Source organism: Zingiber officinale, chromosome 2A (genome assembly GCF_018446385.1).
Source record: "Zingiber officinale cultivar Zhangliang chromosome 2A, Zo_v1.1, whole genome shotgun sequence".
Taxonomy (NCBI): Eukaryota; Viridiplantae; Streptophyta; class Magnoliopsida; order Zingiberales; family Zingiberaceae; genus Zingiber; species Zingiber officinale.
Genome location: NC_055988.1, coordinates 87,212,270 through 87,239,294, shown reverse-complemented (window position 1 = coordinate 87,239,294; position 27,025 = coordinate 87,212,270). Strand labels below are relative to the sequence as shown.

At 37.5% G+C, this 27,025-nt stretch overlaps 1 protein-coding gene across 1 annotated transcript; it reads right to left on the bottom strand.

Moving 5' to 3' along the window:
* Positions 1–21,709: 21,709 nt before the first annotated feature.
* LOC122041441 (delta(24)-sterol reductase-like) lies at positions 21,710–25,297 on the bottom strand. The gene is made up of 3 exons (XM_042601121.1): positions 25,087–25,297; positions 22,500–23,750; positions 21,710–22,356 (listed from the first exon to the last, which is right to left on the bottom strand). Exons 2-3 carry the CDS (start codon positions 23,739–23,741, stop codon positions 21,913–21,915), a joined length of 1,686 nt encoding a protein of 561 aa, XP_042457055.1. The 5' UTR covers positions 23,742–23,750; positions 25,087–25,297; the 3' UTR covers positions 21,710–21,912.
* Between the last annotated feature and the right edge of the window lie 1,728 nt (positions 25,298–27,025).

Sequence of the window (27,025 nt, the reverse complement as noted above, 5' to 3'; positions counted from 1 at the left end):
AAAATTACCTCAAACACCATGAATTTTGTATGCCACGATAGTGTGGACGTATACAAATTCAATCATTTGTAAGAGGAGGTTTTACCCATTTTATTTTATCAACCTAACTTTATGACAAATAAAATTACCTCAAACACCGTGAATTCTGTATGCCACGATAGTGTGGACATATATAAATTCAATCATTTGTAAGAGGGGGCTTTACCTAGCTTTATGACAAATTAATAGTTAATTTTTCTTCGATCACACAAATAATAGCAGTGACTCCGATGGGGAGGATACTATTAAATGTACCTAAGTGTATACCATTACTTGATACTAAGTCCACTATATAGGATTGTACCCCTTCAATTGGAGAAGATCACACACATCCTAAATAATTTCCTATAATCATCCATTAAAAAAGTTTGATCTAGTGATCCACAAACAAACTCATCCGATGTGGAGAAAGGCACTCAGAGCCAACGCGCAAGTTTGAATGCATCACTTACAAACCAGTAATGGAGACCATGGAATTTAATTAAATTCCTCTCCCACTTAGTTATTTAGAACGAGGAATTTTAGCATCCATACAAACACACAAACACAAGCACATACAACATAAAAGGCAATAAATAAGAAAAATAATTTTCCAACTATTGTGGCCTTTATCCATAGTTGTCCTCCGTGTGCCATCAACCCTAGCTGCTGCCATCTTTAGCCACTGCCATCGGGTCTAGTCGTCGCATCTATCTTGTTTCTTTTTCTGCTGCGTCTTTGGTCCTCAAATAGTCCCACGCCTAGCAAGGATATGATCCGCGACAAGAATAAAATTTTGCATTTATCGATCCTATATTCCACGAAAGAATGTACATATAATCTAGATCGAACAAAATATAAAATCCTAATAACTAATACAGCTCCTGCTGTATTTAATATTACAATCAAGCACACACATAAAATGTCCTCGGCATGTCCGAGGGTCCAATCACACACAAACACAACATGGCCATAATAGTTAGATCTAGGATGCCTGCAACCACAAAGCTAATCTATTTGCACATCCTACTATTATCATGCCTAAATTATGTATGACATATGCATAATTAAACTAAAAACAAATACACAGAGGCTAAAACCTAGCTCTGATACCAATTGTTGGTTGCTACTCGGAATACCATTCTAGTTTCCCTGTACAAAAATTTGTACAAGCATAGAACTTAACCTAGCTACCCATATGCTCTACTGAAATTAAACTTGGATTGCAAATGATGCTTAACATTATTAATCCAAGTTGGTCTTCAGAAGTTAAACTTGGATTGAAAATGATACTTAACATTTTTACTACAAGTTTAACCGATGTGACACTACTAGAAAATTAGGCTTTTGAGACACAACAAAATACGTCTTAAATTATAAATTTACTATCTCAAAATATTTTTGAGACAGTAATATAGTCGTCCCTAATACAAGCGTCTCAAAAAAATATTGAGACAGTTGTACTGTCTCAAATGCTATTTAAGACGGTGACGAGACAGTTATTCAATTGTCTCAAAAGTATTTAAGACAGGTATTGTTTTGTCTCAAATGTTATGTCTTATCCTGTGAAAAAACCAAAGATACTAAATCGAGATGGCAATGTGTTGTCTCAAATAGAAGTGAAGACAATAAATTACTATCCCTAATATTTTAACTTGTTAAATGCAACAATTATGACAAAAATTAATAATCTTTAAAGACCATTTATTATACAAATTAATCTAGATTAAATCTAATAAATTATTATTTCAAAACAAAAGGAAAAACTCTCTTTTTATAAATTAAAAATGATATCCACAATATAAAATTCTATAATCATTAATTGAAGTACATCCAACATTCATCCAATAAAAAAACAACTATTCCCATGAAAGTTACACAAAAGAAAATCTAAACAACAACTCCTCGTGATCTAGAGATAACTTCTATATTCCTTCTTCACCAGAATCCTGAACATAAAAAAAACTCTTATTAGATGTAAAGATGATTTATAATATATACTGTTAAAAAAATTAATAAATAGAATATTTCAATAAGAAATCTCATTGTCTAACACATAATCCTCTTTCTTGCAACTATATATATATACAACATAAACAACCCCAAGTTAAACAAACCTCTTCATCTCGTAATAAGAAATGATGGTTTATGTGTTTGTCAATATCTTTGTGCCTTTCAAGTTGTTGCACCTGTAAAATAAATTTATCTACAGCTTAAAAATATGTACACTACTACATCACCAAAATTGTTAATAAAACTAAAACAAAAATTATGAAAACAACTACCAATGTACCTTTTGGTTATACAATCATTGTTCATGTGAAATAATATTATCTGCAACCTAAATAAAAAAATAATGTACGTATCACAAAAGTATCAAAATTCATTATAATCTTTGTAAGCTAACTCTAAAAATTCATCAACTTTTCTTCTATATTCTTCTGAATTCCTATTCTTTGAATAAATCCAACTTTTTCCATATCGTCGATCTTCATCGAGGAACAGTTTACTGATAAAAATAATCATTTATAAAAAAAATAGTTTGTCAGATTTATACATTTATGACAATTGAATCATTATATGACAAAATAAAAGTTACTTCTTAGATCACAACTAAATATTTACTACACAAATAGCACTTACAAGTACAATTAAATTTAACTAATGAAAGAATAGTACTTTTTCTAGAAGTTCTCTCCAATGTGATAAAGCTCTAACTTCAGAACTGTCGGTATTCAATGCCTATAAATGAAATTGTAAAAAATTAAAAGTGCATCATGACATCAAAGGATTGACCACCCACCTTCAATTGCAATGCAAAAAATCATCACTAGATCTATTTCTTTTCTAACTTCTTGTGTCTGTGAAGTTTTTCCTATAGTAAAACAACACAAGCTTTTCATTCCTAAGAGAAATACTAAAACTACTATTTACTTTCAACTATTGCATGCTAACATTTGGGGTTTGTATCAGGTAGATTCATTCACTTAATGGTTCTCATTATCTCTTAAAAGTATGCTTGCTTTGTTTGGTATATAGTTAGTAGTAATCTTAAAATTGCTGAGTTCTCAAAATTAATCATATTGACCTTTTATCGAACATCTTAATTGCAATAGGATGGGGAATTAAATTTCTTTTCTCTCCCTCACATCCAGTCAAACTACTAAAATCAAATCAAAAGCAATAAGAGATATACCATGTAAATTGATTTACTCAGGGACAGATCCAGGAATCAGAGTTAGGAGAGGCTTGACTTGTGTTCACAATTTTAAATCTAGAGTGCAAGAGACAAAAATGAGTGCAACAAAAAAAAATTCAAGTAGATAATAAGACATAATAATAATTTCAATTTAGCTTTTATTTTTCTTTCGGTAGCATGTCCATTTTTCATCGAGTACAATTAAAAAATTGATAGCATATGTCATTTGTTTAATAGATTACCAAACAAACCACTCTATTTCACATATTGATAAAAGTGAAAGGAAATAAAGAAATACTTTTAAGCTAGCTATAAATTATCCATAAAGACGCTAAGATTTGACTGTGGCAGTTCTACCACTTTGGTGAGATGAAATGCACATCCAATTGAAGTCATATCTTGATATCCCTGACCCATCTAATTGAAGCCTTATCTATATATTCCTAGATTAAATTAGATTTAGGGTATTTTTTTGCTGTGGTTACCAAAATTAAATCAAAAAGATTAATGAAATCAAAATTTGAGAACAACAAAATATGAAGAAAATGCAAATGCAAATTTTGAGAACGGAAAATCAAAGGAAATTGATAGAAATGACATCAATGCATTTTAAAAATCAAACATAAGAAAATTATTCAAGCTACTAGAAGCAGGAAGCTGAATAGGAGTCACTACTTCCAGGGGTGGAGCTAGAATTTTGATTCAGTGTAGGCAATAATATAATTAGTAAGGAAGTTTGTGCACGAAACTCCCATCAATATAGGGTCCCAAGAATGATCTATTATAAGTAGTCGTATCTTACTTTGCAAGAGACTATTTTTGAGGCTCGAGTCCATGACTTTTGGGTCACATAATAATAATTTTACTATTGCATTAAGGATCCTCTTCAATATAATTAATAAAATAAAAAATATATAAAAACTTATAATGCATCACAAAATAATTACTTTTTAATTATTCTTTTCAAATTAAACTCAGAAATCGATCTGCATAAAATTTTTTTAACTTGAACAAAAAGATAGAGGATCAAATTTTTTAACTTGGTCAACATAGAGGACAGATCACCATCCGGGTCATGGAGAGGCGGTCAACATTCCGGACACGACATTCTAGCAGGTTCGTCTTCTCAGCTTCCCGACAGGATCAAATTGACGCCGTTTGTGGGAACGCACCTGGTCTGGAACGTGAAGACGGACGACCCAGAAAGTTCCGCAATCCTCATGGTCTTGATGGGTTTCGACAAGTATATCGTATCCTCCTCACTCCACGGGTATTCGGGAGTCGAGATATTTAATCAGATCCTTTGTTGGTCGGCAGGTCAGTTTTTCAGTTATATTCTCATTTGGTCATAGAATTTATCATAGTTTCTCGAGCGAGGACTCTCGTGCCGATAGGCCGGGTTTCCATCATATCCGAGACACAGGCTCGATGTCGAAGACCCCGTGCCGATTGGCCGGGCATATATTATCCGAGCCACAGGCTCGATGTCGAAGATCCCGTGCCAATCGGCCGTGCGTATATTATCCGAGCCACAAGCTCAATGTCGAAGACCCTGCGCCGATCGACCGGGTGTTTATTACCGAGCCCCGAGCTCATTGACGAAGACCCTGCACCGATCGGCCGGGTGTATATTATCCGAGCCCCGAGCTCGTTGACGAAGATCCCGCGCCAATCGGCCGGGTGTATATTATCCGAGCCCCGAGCTCAATGTCGAAGACCCCGCGCCGATCGATCGGGTGTATATTATCCGAGCCCCGAGCTCATTGACGAAGACCCCGCGCCGATCGGCCGGGTGTATATTATCCGAGCGCCGAGCTCGTTGACGAAGACCCCGCGCCGATCAGCCGGGTGTTTATTATCCGAGCCCCGAGCTCGTTGACGAAGACCCCGCGCCGATCGACCGGGTTTGAGTTATATTTGAAGACCGTCGAGCGGCGACTTTAAATCCCAGAGTCGGACCGGCGACTATAAACCCCCCAGCCTGAAGACCGTCAAGCGGTGACGTTAAATACCCGAGTCGAACCGGCGACTATAAACCCCCCGGCTTGAAGACCGTCGAGCGACGACGTTAAATCCCAGAGTCGAACCGGCGACTATAAAAACCCCGACCTGAAGACCGTCGAACGGCGACGTTAAATCCCAGAGTCAAACCGGTGACTGTAAAAATCATGTCTTGAAGACCGTCGAGCGGCGATGTTAAATCCCAGAGTCGAACCGGCGACTATAAAACCCCGGCCTGAAGACCGTAGAGCGGCGACGTTAAATCCCAGAGTCGAACCAGCGACTATAAACCCCGGCTTGAAGACCGTCGAGCGGCGACGTTAAATCCCAGAGTCGAACCGGCGACTATAAAAACCTCAGCTTGAAGGCCGTCAAGCGGCGACGTTAAATCCCAGAGTCGGACCGGCGACTATAAAAACCCCGGCTTGAAGACCACTTCATGTACCAATTCCTCCAATGTCCTTTCTCCCCCGTTCGGGGTCGAGTTTATCAGAGTGTGTATCTCCCTCGTTCGGGGTTAAGTGACCGGCTTATCAGATATTTTATCTCCCCCGTTCGGCATCGAGTGATTATCATTGATATCAGACCAGTTTCAGATATTTTATCTCCCTTGTTCGGGGTCGAGTGTCTTCACTGGTCTCGGACCAACTTATCGGATCTTCTATCTTCCCCGTTCGGGGTCGAGCGGTCGTCACTGGTCTCGGACCAGCTTATCAGATATTTTATCTCCCCCGTTTGGGGTCGAGCATTCTTGGCGAACATCTATCTCCCCCGTTCGGAATTGAGCCGTCTTCACGAGCATCTCTTTCCCTCGTTCGGGGTCGAGCAGCCTTCACTGGTCGAGGACCAGCATAGCATATCATCTATCTCCCCCGTTCGGGGTCAAGCAGCCTCCACGAGCATCTATCTCCCCCGTTCGGGGTTGAGCCGTCTTCACGAGCATCTATCTCCCCCATTCGGGGCCAAGCAGCCTTCACTGATCGAGGACCAGCATAGCATATCATCTATCTCCCTCGTTCGGGGTCGAGCAGCCTCCACGAGCATCTATCTCCCCCGTTCGGGGTCGAGCAGTCTTCACAAGCATTTATCTCCCCTGTTCGGGTCAAGCAGTATTCACGGGTCGCGGAGCATATCGGAGCATCTTATCTCCCCCGCTCGGGGTTGAACTATCGCCGATGGTCATGAACAAGAGTCCCCACTGGTTGCGGACCAGGATATCTCATAGGTTCCGCGCCCGTTCGGCTCACGACTTTCGCTTCCATGCGCCTGCGACTGACAAGCTACACTTTAGTGCAGTTCACGCGCGATGTGCCCATTCGGCATCAACCACTTAGCTTTACTCGATTGCCGGGCCAGTATTTCACGATTGCCCATTGACTATTCTTGGTGTTGCTCGGTCAGCGCTCTCATAGTCGTCTGACCGGTACCGCTCGACCGTCCGTTCGGCCACACGCTTGAACTAGGTCGCACGATTGACGCTCTTTAGGACTCCCAGTCACAATTTATAGTCATCTGGCCGACATTTTGCAAGGCTCGATTTCCATTCTTCCGAGTGCTTGGTCGGCATCTTCACGGTTGCGCGCCTGGCATTGTCTGCCCAGCTTCTATCCACACGATCGACATTCTTCCGATCGCCCGGTCGTTATCTTTGCGGTTGTGTGCTCGGCATAATCTGCCCCGGAGTCTATCCAGATATCCTTCCGATTGCTCGGACAACATCTTACGGTCGACTGGACGACATTTTCCCGATCACTCGCTCGGTCGCTCGGCTTGCTCGACATCGTATTCTGTCGCTCTCTCGGCATCGGTCCAGTGGTCGACTTGGTATTATTCCTCGTAGTTTGCTCGGCATTACGACCAACTCTCGTGCAACGCCCGACTTGATTGCCCGATTTGTATTTTTCTGGTTGTCTGCTCAGCATCTTCTCGAGCGTGTGCTCGACTCGATCTCCCGTCTTTCTACCTGATCAGCATTATCTTCGTTGCCCGGATCACACACTTTCTCATCGCTTGCTCGATACTACTCGAGTCACTTGCTTGGCATCGCCACAGTTACTTGCGCGACGTGATGAGACGAGCCCCGTGATATGATTTTGCGTTCGGTAACGATTTTGTTTCGGGCCTTGGTCTAGTCAGTCGAGCTTGCGCCTCCTTCGACTAGACTTAAAGGGGAGACTTGTGATCCGGATATTGCCTGAGGGCAGAGAGTGGAATAAGAAGGAAGGAGGAGGGTAATTCGATCATTGGACTGATGTAGTTTTTTTGTTTTAAAGGTGCATTGTTCATCGTGGGCAAGAGGAGGGGAATTTTCTGCCGCCGCCAGCCACAGAAGGGGCATCTCCCTCTCACGCCCCTTGCCGGCGCCGACGAAGCCATCATCGCTCCCCTCCTCTCCCTCCGGCCGCAAGCACCTCCTCTTCTCCTTGCTTACGCGCGCTGCTGCGAGCTCTCTCGCCTTTGCCACTTCGCTCTTCGCCGGCCCTCGCCACAGCTCCTCTTCTCCTCCTCGTGATGCCGCCACCGGACAGGCACGACGCTGCCTCCTGCGGCCAACGTCGCTGCCTCCAGTGGTCTTTGCCTCCTCCTTTCCCAGCCGCTGCCACCTTCTCCCGTAGCCGCTATCGCTACCTCGGGCAGGCGCTATTGCCTCCAACAGAAGCCAGTCGTCGCCTCCTCCTTTCCCGGCCGCTGCCACCTTCTCCCGCAGCCGCTGCCTCCGGCAGACGCTACTGCCTCCAGCAGGAGCCAGCCGCTACCGCTGCCTCCGGCGGGTGTTGCCACCCCTGGTGGCCATCACCACTGCCTCACGCCGCCTTCGGCGGCTACGAATGCCACTACCGACACCCCCAGCGGGCATCGACACTTCTTCCAGCGGCCACCGGTGCTTCCCGCCGCTGCCGCCGACGCCTGCTGTAGGCGTCGCCTCTAGCGATAAGTCATTCCACCTCTAGCGGTCGTCGTTACCCTCCGGGCAGTTGTCATTTGGGTGCTCAGGTTCGTATACTCCGACCGTTGAGTCAAGATGACCTTCGGCCTGCGAGCCGGTTTGGTTCCGTCCACCGAGCCGACGTGTTTCACTATTTGCACCGTTATTGTGCCTGTGGGTTATTGGTATTATCCGGCCTACGTGCCGTGCCGGTCTGCGAGCCGCTATTATATCCGAACTGCGTGCCGTCTCTTTGGACCCTGCTGCATCGGGTTCCATGTCATCACCTTCAGATCCGGCTCCCCAGCTGACTCACATCCATCCATCCGTCAGGGTCGCGGCGATTCGATCCTCATCGCAATCAGCTCACCAGCCATCCGAGGGCGCCCCCCGGGGCCAAGGTACGTCGTCGTATTCATTTTGTACTTATTTTGTTGTCCTATTATTATGTGGATGCTTATATGTTCACGGGACCCACCTCGAGCATCGAGGTACCAGGGATCGGGGCAACCCGATCACTGGTTGTAGGTGTTGTTGACCAGAAGACATAGGATGACTTGGTCAACATAGAGGACAGATCACCATCCGTGTTATGGAGAGGCGGTCAACATTCCGGACACGACATTCAGGCAGGTTCATCTTCTTAGCTTTCCGACAGGATCAATATATATATATATATATATATATATATATATATATATATATATATATATATATATATATATATATATATATATATATATATATATATTTGATCTGTGTCGTGACCGTTCAATGAAAAGATATTGGAACTAGAATGGTAGAGCCTGTAACGATTATCATGACCATTCTGACGAACCATATTCAAGATAATTGGAGACAAATACTTTTTTACCGTCTTATTTGAATGTCTTATATAATTATATTTTTAACCGTCTTTATTAGGTGTCTTATTTAGTTGAATTTGAGACAAAATCTTAAATACTGTCTTAAAATTAATGTCTCCATGTAAAATTTTGAGACATCTATTATTACTGTCTTAATTACTTAGTATTTGAGACGAATTTTGTCACTGTCTTAAAATTTTTATCTCAAAAGCCTAGTTTCCTAGTAGTGTGATCTTCCTAAGTTAAACCATATTACAGAAGTTAATTAAACATTTATTTCAAAGATCGGCTTCCAGGTTAAACATGGCGAGACACTAGGCCTTCTTGGGTATGGGATCATCTACCACTTCCTAGACAAAATCTTTCAAAGAAATCGGATATTTAACTTCTTACAGTAAACTCAGTTTAACTACAGAAACCTCAATAGAAGCACAATATTGAAACATGAAATCGAAAAATAAAATCGATAACAAAACAATAAACTAAAACTGATAGCCTCTTGTGTTTGGTTTTTCAAGATCTATACAAAGAACATGGACTAGTTATGATGCGGAAACAAATAACTAGTTATACATTTCTTTGTAGCTAAAGACCTCTTGATCTTCTGTTGTATTCCTCTCCTCCTCTTGGACGTCGTGTGGGCGACAATCTACCAAGATGGAATCCACTCGAATCACTTCTTCTCCTCCAAGACTCTCGAGCCGCCAAGAGATGCCAAAATAGAAAATTTCCTTCTTCTTCTTTTCCTCCAAGCAACCGGCCACCAGTGCTTCTCCTCTTCTTCTTCTTCTTCTTCCTCTCCAAGCAATCGGCCACAAGGATTTTCCCATCCTTGATGTCACCGGCCCTAAGGAAGCAAAAGAGGAGACTAGATGAAAAAGTGACGCCGGCCTAAGAGAAAAGGAGAAGGGAAGGGGCCGGCCACACCAAGGATAAGGTTGCGTTACTCATGAGGCACCCTCTCCTTCTCTTTTATAATCCTTGGTCAAGGAAAAAAAGGAAAGTTTTAAACATAATTAAAACGCCCTTATTTATGGTCTCCCTTTAAAAAAAGGAAATTTTAATACCAATTAAAATATCTCTTTTCTAAATTTCATATTGTACATGTCAATAAAGGAAAGTTTTAAAATTAATCTCTCTCTTTTAAAACATGTAGACAACTAAAAAAGAAAAGATTAATTAAAACTTCTCTTTTTAAATCATGGTTACAAAAAGGAAAGTTTTATCAAAAATTAAAATCTCTCTTTTAAACATTATAAATAACTACAAATAAGGAAAGATTTTAACAAAATAAAATCTCTCTTTTATCCTTTTGTAGATAGCTATAAAAGGAAAGATTTTAAAATTTTAAAACTCTCTTTTAAATCCATGAGAATGGCTATAAAAGGAAAGTTTTTAACAAAATTAAAATCTTTCATTTAACCATTGTAGATAACTACAAAAAAGGAAAGATTTTAATAAAATAAAATATCTCTTTTAGCCAATGTAGATTACTACAAATAAGGAAAGATTTAACAAAATTTTGTTTACAAAACTTCCTTTTCCTTTTCTAGTGGCCGACCCCTAGCTTGGGCACCAAGCTTGGCCGGCCACCTCTTGGCTTCCAATCTCACGCTTGGCCGGTCCCTTGCACCAAGCAAGGATGTGTCTGGCCCATTACTTGGGTAAGAAGTGGACTTTGTGGATACAAGGATTTATAAAAGCTACAGCAGGGACCAAGAGGAGAAATTGGTTTTGGTCTCCCGGTGAGCTTGAACTTCCTGTGTTCGCCCCGAACACCCAACTCAAGTTCATCAATAATAACTTATACCACTAAAGAGTTATTATTGAACTACCGCACCAATCCCAAATTACATTATGGGCTCCTTCTTATTATGAGTGCATTAATCTCCCTGTGTTTAAGATATCTAATGTCCACTAATTAAATGAGTTACTGACAACTCACTTAATTAATATCTAGCTCCAAGAGTAGTACCACTCAACTTCATTGTCATGCCAGACTAGGTCCACCTGCAGGGTTTACATGACAATCCTTATGAGCTCCTCAAGGGGGCATCATCAATCTAGATTACTAGGACGCGGTTTCATTTTATAATTAACAACACACCATATAAATAATATCATTTCCCAACTTATCAGGCCTATTGATTTAACGAACTAAATCGCACCCTTTAATAAATTAAAGAAATAAATATTAAATATACGTCCTTGTTATTATATCATGATTAAGAGTATGCACTTCCATAATAACAGAGATTTTGTTCTTTTATATAGTCAGTATAAAAAGAAACTACCTCAAATGGGCATGCTCAATACACTCATAGTGTACTAGTGTAATATTATAGTCAAGATAAACTATTACCAAATTACACTACAACCACTCCAATGGTTTGTCCCATTCCATCTTGGTTGTGAGCTACTATTTATAATTTATAAGGATCTGATAACATGATCTTCTGTGTGTCTCCTCACACCATGTTATCTACAATATAAATTAAATTGACAACTACACTTAGCATAAATGTAGACATTTGACCAATGTGATTCTTATTTCTAAATAAATATTTATACAAAAAGCTAGGCTTTTAGTATACATTCCAATACAAATAACCTTAACTTTGAATCCTTTGCCATTATCAAAACTCGGGTTCGATCGTCGGATGCTTCCCGCACCAATAATCTCCCTCTTTTTTATTATGGCAATAAAAATTCAAAGTTAAGTAAAGATAATACTATAAAGAATTTTTTAGAACAAAAATGCAAGCATAACTGAAAATGGCAGCACAAGCATAAATGCAAACATAAATGAATTTAAATGCAAAGCTCCCCCTTAATAAAAGCTAAAAGCTTTAGATGAAAAATTCCCCCTTAATTAAAGCTCTTTAGAATTTTCATATTTGAATTTTCATATACTCTCCCTCTTTGCCATATATCAAAAAATCAGTAAAAATAGGGTATAATAAAAATAGACAAGTTGAAAAGTTGATCATAGGCCTTAGTTTAATAATATAGCTAAAAAAGTACACAACTAATAACTGTTTAAAAACTTAGCTTTTCAGAAGGTTTTGATAAAATTTAGCTTTTAAAAATTGATAAAATCTTAGATTTAAAGTTAAAAACTTAACTTAAAAAAAAATATTTTCTTGTATAAATACTTAGCTAAGTAAGTGATTTGAAAAATACTTGAGCAAATACTTAGTTTATGAAGATAATTTATTTTTTATTTTTAAAAATAAATTGAAATTTTGAATATATATATATATATATATATATTAAAAAAACTTAGCTCGACTCCCTTCACTCCCACTTAATTAATGCCTTAATAATTTTGAGGATCCTAGAGTCCAAGCATGTAATTAAAAAAATAGTTATTTTATATTTTCCTAATTTTTCATCTCACCCAATCTAGGTTATCAAGTATGTTTAGCTTATGAGTGAGTGTGAGACGGAGTTAACTTTATTTTAATTTTATCAATATTTAAGAAAAATAATGAGATTTAAAATATAAGTTTAAATTTTTAAAAATGAGTAAACATTTAAATTTTTGAAGATTTTGAAAATATATTAAAAATTTGAAATGATAATCTTAAGCATGAGTTGAAAATTAATTAAGATTTTCAATTAATTAAGATTTTTGAAAATCTAAGAGTTAATAATTTTTTAAAAATTAAATTATAATAATTAAGATTTTGGACTTTTACTATGATTGAGATTTTAAATTAATTAAAGATAATTAACTTTTTGAAATTAATTATGATAATTATAATGATTTGAAAGTAATGATCATTTTGAAAAATAATTTGAAAATATTTATAGAATTAAGTAAGATTTTAAATTTAATTATAATTTTAAAATTAATTATGAAAATCAAGTAAGATTTTGAAATTAATTATAATTTTAAAATAATTATAAAATTAATTATGATTTTTAAAATAATTATGAAATTAATTATGATTTTTAAAATAATTATAAAATTAATTATGATTTTTAAAATAATTATGAAATTAATTATGATTTTTAAAATAATTATAAAATTAATTATGATTTGTAACCTTAATAATAATCAACTTTTTGAAAATAATTTAAGAAATAATTTAATTGTGATTTTAAAATTAATTATAACATTAAGTGAGATTTTGAAATTAATTATAATTTCGAAATTAAGATTAAAATTAATTAAGTTAAATTTATTAAATTGATTAAATTGATTTCAGGTTGATTAATTAAATTAGATTAAATAAATTCGACTAAGTTCATCCTAGATCCATCTCACCCGATTCTAAGTGATCAATCAGAAAATCTTATGTATTTTTGTGAGATGTTTATCTTTAATTTAGATTATGTCTAAAGATTAATTTACATTTGAGTTAAACTTAAGTTTTCCAATTAGTCAATTAAATACACATTTCCAGGATTGACTCCCAGGCTGTGGCGAGATACTAGACCTTCTTAGGTATGGGATCATCCACCACTTCTAGACAGAGCCTTTCAAGGAAATTATATATTTAATTTTCCTTTTGAATCCCTAGGTTTAACTAATCAAGTGTAAATTATGCATAGGTCCTTAATCTATTCTAATCTAAGCATGCATATTATAAAGAAAAGAAAATAACAATCATCAAACAATTTTATTTATTTATTAAGATAGTTTTTCTATTGGCTCCCCCTAAATCATAGCCTCGATATGGTCTATCAAGATAATGGACTTGATCCTTGGGGACCCAATATTTACCAAGTCTAACTTGATTGACCAAGTTGGACTTAGGTACCCATGCTTGGACTACCTTTCTATTTGGTATGTTAACAAGTGACAGATATGAACGTTATTTTCTTTTTGTTCTAAATCCTAGTCCGGATCGATTATATACGGCTTTCTGTTTTCCAAGAATCAAGTCAAGATTCTTGGAACCCAGTGTAAACCGTTCCAATGTAATCTTCAAATCCTTGACTTGAGTTTTCAGCCTGAAATTCTCTTCCTCAAACTTTTGGACTTGAGTTGAGGTTCCAGTTTGAATCGAGTCAGTCAAGGATTCGGAGATAGTCACTTCTTTAAGGGATGTTACCTCCTTTAGAAGTGATTTGATCCGAATGTTAGATTTTGCTAATTTATGCATCAGATAATTAATTAAGTTATATAACTGAAAAGTACTTACAGAGGGGTTAGGCTCTTCGAAAACGGATACGAATATGTGGCTTCTCTCAGACTCAGCTTCCGATTCATCCTCGCTTCCGGATTCGTTGACTTGGTCCCAGGTTGTCATTGCAAGGAAACTCGTCTGTTCAAGTTCTTCATCATTGGACTCTTCTAAAGAAGACTCATCCTAAGTCGCCTTCAGAGCTTTCTTCTTTCTTTGCTTCTTTGCATCCTTTTGATTTGGACAATTTTCTTTGATATGTCCCTTTTGATTGCAATCATAGCAGATTACTTTGAACTTCATCTTTGAGCTTGGTTGGGCCTCCTTGGACTGAACACTACAACAAAAATCACTTTTCGCAGCGCGCTATTAACAGCGTACATTAAAAGCATGCCGTTAATAGTATTATTAAAGGCGTGCATGTTGATGTGCGCTGTTAATAATATGAACGTTGAAATAAAAAAAGGTTTTAACAGCGCGCATTAAAAGCACGCTGTTAATAATATATTATTAACGACATGCATGTTAATGTATGCTGCGAATAGTTAATAATAATAACAGCGTGCAAAAGTAGCATGCTGTTAATGTTAATATGATAAGTTATTATTAACCGTGTAAGAAACAGTAATATAATCAATTTTATATTTTTTTTACCTTGTGTAATATTAATTCCACTTTCTCATAATTATTGTTTCCTTTTATTCTTTAATTTTCGATTCCCAAACTCTTCGCACATCCCTTGTTTGGAATACCCAAATCAAAGAGGGAGTTAGATTAATTCCATTTAATCTAAATTCCCTAAGTATATACTCTTGACCTAGGTTTAATTGCCGAACCCTTTCCCTTCTTCCCGATTTCTTCCCCCTTCGCGCGCGAGCTCTCTTCGTACCGAGCCTCATCGGCGATTAGCTATGTTGCTCGCCTCTCGGTGGCGCCGGCATAGAGCACACCGGAGATTCGAGGAGGAAAGTTACCGATCCTTCCTCTCTCTCCTCTCTCGATATTTCTCTCTCGTGCGCAGACGATCCGACGCCGACGGAGAGGCTTTTCCATTGCGATTTCGCCTTCACGTGTCGTCGGAGAGAACGTGGCGTTGGATCTCGACGGTATTGGCCATCTCCGACTGAGAGGTCGTCTTCTCGGCGATTTCTTGTTCGCTGTCGGCAATAGCTCGTTGTCTAGGGCACGGCGAGGGGGGTTGACTCGCGTCCCCAGCCGATCGATCATCTCCTCCTCCATCTGTTCGCTGGGGATTGATCGGTGTCTCCACTCTTGCTGGATTGGATCGGGCGACAGCATTGGAGGCGACCGATCAAGGTAAGCTTCATCCGAAATTGTGTGATTTCAAAGATCTTGCCCCTTTGTGATGTTCTTCTTGATCTGGACTTAAGGGGATTCACCGGATCAAGGTATTGGTGGATTTCCCCTGCCTTCGATCACTACGTCTCCACTTCTTGCGGCTGTTGGAGGTCTTGGTGAAGAAGTGAGGGTTTGTTGAGGTGAGTTTGTACTGTGGATTAGGTTTTCTGCAACTCCTTTGCTGTATATTTCATTTTCTGGATTGATACTTAGAAGAGTTGGTGTATGGTTGACTGTTGTAGTTTCCGGACAGTGGAGTGTAGCACTGTTAGGTACTGGAATTGGCTGCCCTATCTCAAGGTGAGTGTATTTCAGTGATGCACTTCTGATTCTTAGTAGTATGTTACACAATTAGGTTTTTATGGGTTGTAGGGTTTTCTTCTTACTTAGATATATTAGCAAATATTGTTGAATCCATGTTAATATTAGATTAGGGATTTGGGATTGGAAACTATGGATATAGGTGAGAATTTAAAGGTGAATCATGTTGGAGTTTGTGATTGATCGGGGTTTGATGATTTGGTTGATAGGTTTACTGGATGATTATTGAATTAGGAGGTATTGTTAAGATGTTGGATAAAATTGGATTATTGATTTCGATAAAATTGAATTATGTGCTAAAACCTAATTTTAATAATTTTTTTATTCTTCTCATTTATTTAGAAGCATCATGTGTAACTTCATGTGCAATAATTTTCCTATGTTTCTGATTTATTTTTATTTTGCTTCATGAGATGCTATAGATGAGACCACTTATGTCACTTAATTTGTTTTCAGTATTTTATATTTTAATCAAATTCGAAAAATTCTTAATTACATTGTATTTTCATGCATTAATCTTAGTAAAAAATATTTGTTAATTTGCATATATGCTTGCGTAGTTGTAACTGCATTATTTATCAATTGTGTCAATATTACTTTAACATGACAGTAAATACAATATTGAAATTTAATATTTTCTTAGTTTAAAAAATAACGATGTAGAAATCAGTTTTTATATTTAAGATTTTTATTGATTAAGTAATGTTTTGTTTATACAAATGTTAGGAATATTTTGGGAAAGAAAATTAAGCTCAGGGTAGAGTGTGTGGCATGGGCTTTGGAGTTATGCCATCGAAAGTTGGAGCTTCTGTGCAAACAAGTGGAACTGTTCAACAACTTCAAACTATAGTACAGAACGAAAGTTTGGTAAATAATATATATACAATAAGTTTGGTATATAAACTTAATTGTTTTCGAATTATCATGATGATATTACTTAATACAATTGTGTTGTTAAATTATATTGCAAGTTGTGGCATTTGTAGTGGTGTTGGGAATGAATTTGGCAGCAACAGTGATATCAATATTGGTGCCAACAAAAGTGGTGATTTTGGTCATATTTCTCAGGTAATTAAAATTATGTATTTTTTTAACCATAAATTTATTATAATTGCTAGACATGATTGAATTAATAACCTTGTATTGTTTATTTATAGTCAAATTTGAAGAATATGAGTCATGGAGATATCCCTATTAATGCTAAATGTAAGATGCTTCATTAGTGTGTTGATGAACTAATTGTTGCTGAAGGTCAGATTGCATCCACAGATCCAATTACAAAAGTGCATCACGTTATTCTTGGTGGATCATGTTGGAAAGTTTGGGTTGACATGGTTTTGGTAGAAAAAAGTGGACCTAATTCGACCAAATGATGAAATGCAGTTTCTGGATGATGCAATAGGAAGTACGGTCGCATGGTTATCTAAATTTATAGTACTTGTCTGATTGATACATATTCTACTTGTTTGTGATCATTGGATTTTAATCGAAGTTTGTAATAGCTACTCTTGGATCTTAAAATTGTTTTTTGGTATAATGAAATGACTTTTATTAATTGTGTGCGGATTGGATTTGTATTTAATTTATTGTGAAATGTTTATTGATTGTTTTAGCATAATGAAATTATTTTGTTTTATATTCATTAGACTATCCGCGGCGCGCATTGCGTACTGTAGAAAATAGTATCCGAAGCGCACAATGCATGCCGTGGAAATTACTATCCGCGGAATGCATTGCGTGCCGCGGATATTATTTTCCGCGGCATGAATTGTGTGCCGCAGATACTATTATCCGCGGCGTGCATTGCACGCTGCGGATATTATTTTTTTTTTCACGGAAAATACAATCCACTGCGCGCAATGCATGCTGTGGATAGTCTTTTCCGCGGCGGACAATGTGCGCCGTGAATAATATAGGACTTTCAACAGCTTTCAACTGCGCAGCATGCAATGTGCGCTGCGGAAAGTGAATTTGCGCCCTGCGAAAAGTGATTTTTGTTGTAGTGGAATCACTTTCTTAATGTTCTTCTTGTTGAAGTCCTTCTTCTTTTTGTAGAGTTTTCTCACCAAGTTGACGAGTTCGACTGTGAGCTACATCTTGCTTTTGGTTCGCGCACTCTGCTTGTACCTGCAATCAAAGTTATACCCTTCTCGGTGGATCGAGCGTTAACTTGTTCATGTAATTTAAATTCAACAAACAACTCGTCTAATTTAATTGAAGAGAGATCCTTGGATACCTTATACGCATCTACCATTGATGCCCACAAGGTATTCCTTGGGAAAGCATTTAGGGAATACCTAATTATGTCTCTATTTTCTACCTTTTGTCCGATTACATGGAGACCGTTGAGGAGATCTTGAATGTGTGCATATAGTTGGCTCACCGTTTCACCTTCCTGCAACTTTATATTATATAATTTATTAAGAATGAGATCTCTCTTACTTACTTTGGTATCAGATGTTCCTTCATGTAATTCAATCAGCTTCTCCCATAGTTCTTTAGCACTTGAGAACAAGCTGACGTGGTTCAACTCCTCTTTCGTCAGTCCACATTAGAGGGTGCAGGTTACCTTGGTGTTGGCTTCTACTTTCATTATCAGAGTTGTGTCCTAGTTCTCATATGGTATTGGCTTGCCAGCGCCATCAGTTGGGAGTTCCAGGCCGGTTTTGACGATCATCCAGACTTCAAAGTGTATTTGAAGGTACGACTCCATTCGGCCCTTCCAGCAGCCGAAGTCTTCTCCGGTGAAGAGCGGAGGTCGGACTGTATTGTAGCCTTCTTGAAGAGCCATAGAAACTTGCACAAGGGAAATAAAAAAGAAAACTTGTCCCAGGACTTGAGCTTGGATTAGTAGTGCGGGTTAAAGGAAAAACTAACACGCAATCTTGAGTGGTGTTGCACCAACTTCGAGAAAAATTTGATTATGAAAAAAAAATCGGAGGACAGCAAGAATACCGATTCTGATTGACTCCGAGAAATTGAAAATTACCATAAAAAATAGGCTTGACTAGTGGTTGCACCAAATCGAAGTGACCCCGCTCTGATACCAATTGTTGGATCGAGATGCGCTAGAGGGGGGGTGAATAGCGCTCGTGGCTTTCACTTTTCGTATTCAAAATAATCGAGTAAATGCAACAAAAATTTAAATAAAACACACACAGAAAAGGCGCCAAGATTTACTTGGTTCGGAGTCTAGGGCGACTTCTACTCCAAGGCCCACTCACTTTGAGCGTTTACTTTGGGCAACAACTATAATTTTGAAAAATAGTACAATTATGTATTACAATTTAAATGCACTAAAAAATTATACCGACAACAGGAATTTGAAATTCGCAGCTCCAGGTCGTCGGGGTCGTGTTATGGCTCCGTCGGAACGTCTTGTTAGCAGCAAACAGTTGTAGGATTGCTTAGAACTTGATATCTTCAGCTGCTGGTCGAGACCTCCTGATAAAGGTCGTCAAGGGCGCCTTCAAGACCCTTGAGGGCGCCTCCATCACCGGTAAATTCGTAGCGAGGATGAGCTTTGACTCCTTCGCAACCTATCCTCTTGAAGGCGCCTCCATCTCCCTTGAGGGCGCCTCCAATGTCGTCCGAGGCACCTCAGCACTCCTTGAGGGCGCCTCCAGCTTCGCTGCACGCACTCTTCATCCTTCACATCCGAGGCGCCTCCAAGCTCCATGGAGGGCGCCTTGGGTACTATTCATCCGAGGCAAAGTTTACTCCTTTGTCCCTGCAAGATATGTTAGTCCCAAAAATATCCTGCAACCAAAGTTAGCACATAATAATGAGTATAAAAAGATATTGGCAGTCACCGGACTGTCCGGTTTTGACTTCAGATTTTGACCGAAAACCCTAGGTCGAACCGACGCCTACTGTTCTCTCAGCGGGGAATGCATCCTCACCTACTCCACTTAGGAGAGTATAGCTGTTGCCAGTCCGATCCTCCAGACCGATTGGACTTTTGCTCAGCGCCCGAGTCTTCAGGCCTTTCCGCTGGACGTCCACTCCATGACCCGCCCAGACTTTCACCTAGTTCGCGACACCAGGACTTTTCACCTAGAGTCCCCTACTCTAGGACTTTTGCCCAAAGACCTCGACTTGCCAAGTCTTTCCGCCTAGGGTTACCACCCCCTAGGGTTTTCCTGCCTGCCTAACCGCAGTTAGGACTTTTGCCTAAGATACCTTAGGACTTTTCCTGCAAGCTCATTCAACAAATTAGATAACAAATAACTTTAACTTTGAATCCTTTGCCATTATCAAAACTTGGGTTCGATCGTCGGATGCTTCCCGCACCAACATCAACTACTTGTGAGATAGTTTGGTTGCATTGGTTTTTTACTAATATGAGTATCTTTCTTCATCAACCTACTCCGTTATATTATGATAATCAAAGTGATATTCAAATTGCGTGCAATTCAATTTTTCATGAGTGGGTGAAACATATTGAAATTGATTATCACATTACTCGTCATCATCTTCGGCTTGGCTCCATCACAATGTCATTCGTTCCTTCTAATCAACAGATTGCTAATATATTTACTATCACACACACTACAAAAAAAAATAATTTATTAGGGATGAAATTTAGGGACAAATATTTCCATCCCAAATTATCGCCACTGGAATTTTTGGGATTTAGGGATGAATTTGGCGACAAAAAATATTTGTCATCAAATTATCGTAATTTACTATACATCGATAATTTTACAACAAATTATTTTTTTGTCCCAAAATTCGTCCCAGATTCTCGAATGAATCCGTGGTTTCATCCCAAAATCTGGGACGAATCGGTGAATCCATCCCAAATTCTAGAATAAAATTTGGGACGAAAAAAATTTATCACATATCATAATTTTTTTTATTATTATTTTCATCGTCAAATTTATTGTAAATTTGGGACAAAAATTAATTTATCACAGATCACAAATTTTTTATATTATTATTTTCATCGCCAAATTCGTTACAAATTTTACAACAAAAATATTATTCATCGCAAAAGTTTTTTTCGTTGCAGGTTGTCAATGACAATTTTGCGACGAATATCATCTTTGTTGCATAATTTATAACAAATTTGATGATAAAATTTTAATTCGTTGTCAATTTCATTGTTGAATTCGTCTCAAATTTTGTAGCAATTTGCGACGAATATTATTTTTGTTGTAAATTTGGCGACAAAAATATTATTCGTCGATAATTTCGTCCCCAAATTCGTAGCCAAGTTGGCAACGAGAATTTGGGGACGAAAATTTTTTCATCGCAGATTTCATCCCAAATATTTTTGCAACGAAAATATTTTATAAATTCATCTCAAAATTCGTCCCAAAATAGTGATTTTCTTTAGTGATATTTCACTTCACGCTTTCATTTCTTGTGTAACAATCTCTCAATGTTTCTAGCTATAGTAACTGTAGTATCGTGAGTTTGAGAGAAGATGTTAGATTATTATTATTATTATTATTATTATTTAATAGCTATTAAGGATAGATTAGTCTTTTTCTTATTCTTAGTATTTAATTCAACTATATAAATATATTATTGTGTAACTTTTATTTGATTGAGGTACATAACCAAGTAAACCCTAGTTTTCTTCTCTCCTGATTTCTACATATTCAACTCTCATAATCTTGTGTTCATGTTGCGCGTTGTTGAAATGCAAGAATGAAGTTAGTTATGAAGTTTAGTTGCTTCTCAATCGAGAGAATTCCTGTCACATAGGAGTTACTTGAAGGGCATACTCTCTCAAATGGTAGCATTTGCTTAATCAAGGCATAATAATCATGGCTAGATTCGACTCTCATAATCTCGTGTTCATGTTTCGCATTGTCGAGTTGCAAGAATGAAGTTTGGTTGCTTCTCGATCGAGGGAAATCCCATCACAAAGGAGTTTATCGAAGGGCATAATACTCACTCACATGGTAGCATTTGCTTATTCAAGGCACAATAAGATTGGTTCACAAACAAACTGCAACAAACTTGGTAAAGCAAGCAACGACAACTCATAGTCTCGGTACATTACAACTCCAATCTAAATCGAAACAGAAACATGTGGCTAGTTCTACTACGTCAAGTTTATCAAGATTAGTCGGGCTAAGCTTCGTCGGCGTAGGCTGGTTCGAGGATTTCAGACTCAGCCTCCTGCACCTCCTTCTCGGTCTTCTTTCCTTTCTTGGACTTGTAGTATACACTCATGAATGTCCCCACAGCCCCATACTTACGGCGGCAATGCTCGTAGTGGGAGCCATCAAACATCCGCCAAAAGTTCTTCTCAGTGAGCTCAGAGACTGCGTACTGAGGCTGGAAACTGTGGTTCTGAATTAGCCACTCTTCAAGATTGCGAACTGCTTCTGCACCATTGAACACTTCGCCCCTAAGCACCGGACCTGGGGCATAGTAAACACCAATGTCGGTGAACATCTGCGCATAGCTAGTGTCTCCCTGTCGGTGATGATGATCGAAGCCTGCCTCCGGGTACACCATTGTTCTCACCGGAAGCTTGAACAATCGATGAGGGCACAGCCATATCGGATAAACCTGTAAAGTAAAGAAAAACAAGTGAAGATCTTAGTAACTTACGAAATGAAGTGTTTGAAGGTGCTTGTTGTAGATTACGATAAAGATTCAAGCAAGAGTAAATTCCAACTTAAGCGAGAAACAAATCAGCAAATCATAGATACCTCCATTTCGCGATGAACAAACTCGAGAGCATCTCCGACTTTGTACAGTGGAACCAAAAGATCCTGGATCACATGGTTATCGTGGTAGTAGTTTCGAATAGCTTCACCTTGAGTGGCCTTGAGCAATGAAACCTTAGGCGGCATCATCCAGCCCATAAGCCATCGGAACCACCACTGGTCAGCGAATGGCAGGATGAGCTTACCTTCCCAATACAAACATCTCGTGTGCCGGTGGTAATACTCTCTAGTCGGAATATATTCAACAAACTCACCCCTCTTGAGAGCCGTCTGTGCATGCTGATAAAACCAAGGTTTAAACCACCAACCTACACTGTTGATCACATTGCCCTTCCTTTTAGCTTCTTCTGTCGATGCATACTTCCCCGTCATGAGCACAGACTCTGTCGGAGTATAGATCATCCCCTCGACAAAGTCAGGAACCTTCGCTGGATCCCCATCTCTCGGTGCAAACGAATCAGCATAGGCCTGAGCAATTTCTTGTAGGTTCCCCCTAAAAGGAGCATAGGTAAGCCTCATATATTCCTTGATTGGTATCAATTTTATCTCTGCGGAAACTAAGAAGCCCAAGGTTCCTTGAGACCAAGGGACCCCGTAGAAAAGATCGGAGTACTCATTGTCCTTCGTGCACCTCACAACTTTGCCGTCGGCGAGTACAACTTCCATGGCAACAATTGTGTCAGAAAAGAGACCATATATGTGTGAGCTCCCCTCAATTCCATAACCATTGATGAGTCCTCCTACAGTGAGATCATCAAGCTCAGCAACCACTGCCAGAGCAAGGTTCATGGGAACTGTATATCGAGTGATCTGGCCCATGTTAACTAGCGGCTCCACCTTCGCAACCATCCGCTCTTTATCGATCTCGAGTATATTTCTAAAAGCAGAGAGATCAACTTCAAAATGTCTAGCACGTTTGTAATCGACATTACGCATCCCGACAGCAATATACGGTTTCCTTGCTGTGCACACGAGACCATCTTTCTTGGGATCTCTCTGCTTGAGTCGATTAACAACTTTCTTTACATTCTCATCATGTTCTTTCTGGCGACGCTTTTCTGATTTCATAGCAGATTTCACATCGCCAAGATACAATCCGAAGTAGATTAAGAAAGAAATTGGCAGCACAACAAAGATGACGACTATCCATCTTAACTGGACCAGATAGTCAACCAAAACTTTCTTTCGCTTAGGCCGCACAAGAGGTTGTTGCAGGTCAGACATATTTTGCACCTGCATTTCGACAAAGAGAAAACCCATTAACAAGCTCTTCAACTTCTTTTCTATATGACAACATTCAGAATGCCTGCTTATGAGAATGAAGAAGCACTAAAGCACCTAATAAGTGAGAAATCAAGTAGAATTATCATTTCCGAACAATACTTGTTATGTCACATGATCACTTTTTCCGATAACAATTTTCCAAGTCAAATTGAGGTAAACAAAGTACTAAAAGCAAATGCTCGACAGAAAATCCACAATTAGTACATGGATTTTGGAGTTAACAGGGTTCATGTGTTTCAAATTCCAAAACCAAGCAAAAACTTTACTACAAGCAAAAAATATAGTAAATTACATAGTGGCCAAACCTTTTTCTGGTTACTTAAAGACACTCGACTAGGCTCTAAAAATGTTTGCACAATTATAGAACAACATATATCATGATTCTCTCGGTCAAATGTGATCGGCAGTCATGTTAAATACAATGCACCCAAAACTCAGGTTGAGGCAACAAAACCATTCAGTAAGTGCACTAATTGCATGTTTCTATAGATTCAGTAAACTACATTTGGTCTGACAGATCTGTTATACTATTTCCTGAATTTTTAACCTCCACAAGTTACAGATTAGTGCATTTCAACCAGCTTGCCATTCAACATGCAGAATGGGGAGACAAGTAATCAAAGAGTAAGTTAAGAGGAAACAAAAAAGGCATTCTTCTTTGTAAAAAGGTAAATAAAAAGTATAAATAATAAGGATCTTGCGAGCACACTGCAGATCAATGCACTGTTGTGGTTAATCAGCAGCAAAATGAGTTAGTCAAAAACCAGTAAAAGAGAATAACACTAAATGACTACAACCATAGTGGATCAACAAGTTGAGCCTATTTATGCTTTGTGGTTCACAAAACTCACTGCTTAGTGCAAGGATTGTGAAAAAAGTACACTTGTCTTCAACTGGATTAAAGTACACGAAAGCAAAGGTAAAAGCAAAAAAAAAAAAAAAAAAAAAAAAGTTTACCTACAGCAGACAAGAAAGTAGATTTGCCAAGAACAGATGAATGAAGAAGAAATCAAACCTACAAGCAAAGGGGCTGATACTGGAAACAACAGCAGAACTCAGAAACCCTAACAAAATCTAACTTGCTTCAGCCACCGAAATCTAAGTAGTACCAGAGATCCATAAACGCACACAGTAAACTGAGAAACCCCAACAAGAATCAAAATTTTAGCGATATAAAACCGAGAAACACTTCAAAAGTTAAACTTTTAGCGATAAAACGGAGAAACTCCATCAAAAAGCAAACTCTAAGATAGATTTTGTTCAGGAGAGGGGGAGAGCTGCGGACCTAGAGGCGGACGACGGAGGAGCCAGGAGGCGACCGATTGTTTTGGGACTCGGCAAAGTGAACTGGAAGCTAATATAGATCTGAATGCGTGCAGTTCGTCAGCAGGAGACAGGGTTTTCAGATCGCTGTCTATTCAATTCGAGTAAATGCCGAAGCACATAGTTTTTTTAGCAGGGCCGCAGACGCCCAGACGCACTTGCTTTTTTCCGAGTAAGAAAAGGCGGTCTCATTTTATCAATCAGTGTGCATGATCCTTCAATCTCTCTTTAATTTTGTTATAATATTATTACATAGATGGATACAGCTATTATTTTATAATAGCTACCTACTTAATCTAGAAATTCATATTATAAGAATTACGATTAATTATTATAACTTAAATTATAAAAATTCATATTACATTATAGTAATTATAAAATTATAATTATTACCATACATATTCAATCTACCATCTAACATTAATGTTAAAATAATTATACCATAACAATATTAGAAGGTAATTGAATAATTATACATCATTAAGTAGCTGATAAAAAATTAGAGTGGGACGCATGATTTTTATAAAAAATACTTTCTTGAATTTTACCCTTAAAAAAAATATAAAAATAGTTATTTGAAAAAAAAAATGAGATGGGAGGCATGTGAGATAGGCTGTCAAATACGGACTTTGATTCCAGATCAAGAATCGGATCCACTGGCCACGTGATCATTTTTTTATTATTTAAAATTTAAGATAGTATCGTGAATTATTTAGGATAAATATTATATGAAGGGAAAATTTGGATGTAGTCCTATTGACAAATATAATTTTATATGTAGTTTTTATTTTTTAAATTCTTTATTTTCACTCTCTAATTAAATATATTTATCTAATTATCCCATGATATTTTTAAGTATAAAATGTTCAAAAATCAACATAATTCATCTTAAATTGAGTACATTAAATTTAGAATCTAGTATATTTTTTATCAAATTGAATATTTCATCTTAATTGAATGGAAAATATATTAGATTTTCTTTAAATGATACTCAATTGGATGAAAAATATATTAGATTTTCTTTAAATGATAAATAGTGCTGAATTTAGGAGGAATTATATTAAGAAAAAAGTTGTGTTCAATTTAATAGAAAATATACTCGATTCTAGTTTAAAGTGCTGAATTTAATAGGAATTATACTCGTTTTTAGACTATTTGTACCTAAAAAAATATGAGAGTTAATTTTAATAGAAAATATATACGATTTTCTTTAAATGGTACTCAATTGGATGAAAATATACTAAATTTTGTTTAAATGGTACTGAATTTAGGAGAAATTATATTAAGCAGGGAAAAAATCATGCTCAATTTAATATAAAATATACTTGATTCTAATATAAAATATTGAATTTAACAGGAATTATACTCGTTTTTAGATATTTTTTTTTTATATACCTAAAAAATATGAGAGATAATTTTGATAAAAAAATATACTCGATTCTAGTATAAAATGCTGACTTTAAGAAGAATTATATTCATTCTTGGACTTTTTATAGCTAAAAAATCTTAGGCAATTAGTTCATGATATTTACATGAGGGGAGTTGAAGTAAAGAAAACTTTACATGTAGGGAGTGAAAATAAAATTTTTTGGATAGAAGGGCTACATGCAAAATTAAGAATGGGATTGAAGATTTTTCTCCACTTTACTGTTATATGAATGCTATTTTTTCTTTAAAAAATATAAATAGCCATTTTTCTAATTTTTTCAGAAAATAAAAACTACACGGCAGTTATTATCATAACGTATTTAAAATAAATTTAAGATTTAAAATTTATATCATATAATATATAAAAGATTCTGATTTTAAATCTTGAATTGCTACTGGGTTAATGTAAATTTTAAATTTTCGTAAATATATTTTAAATATGTTATAGGTAAAATGATGAAATCACGCCGGAT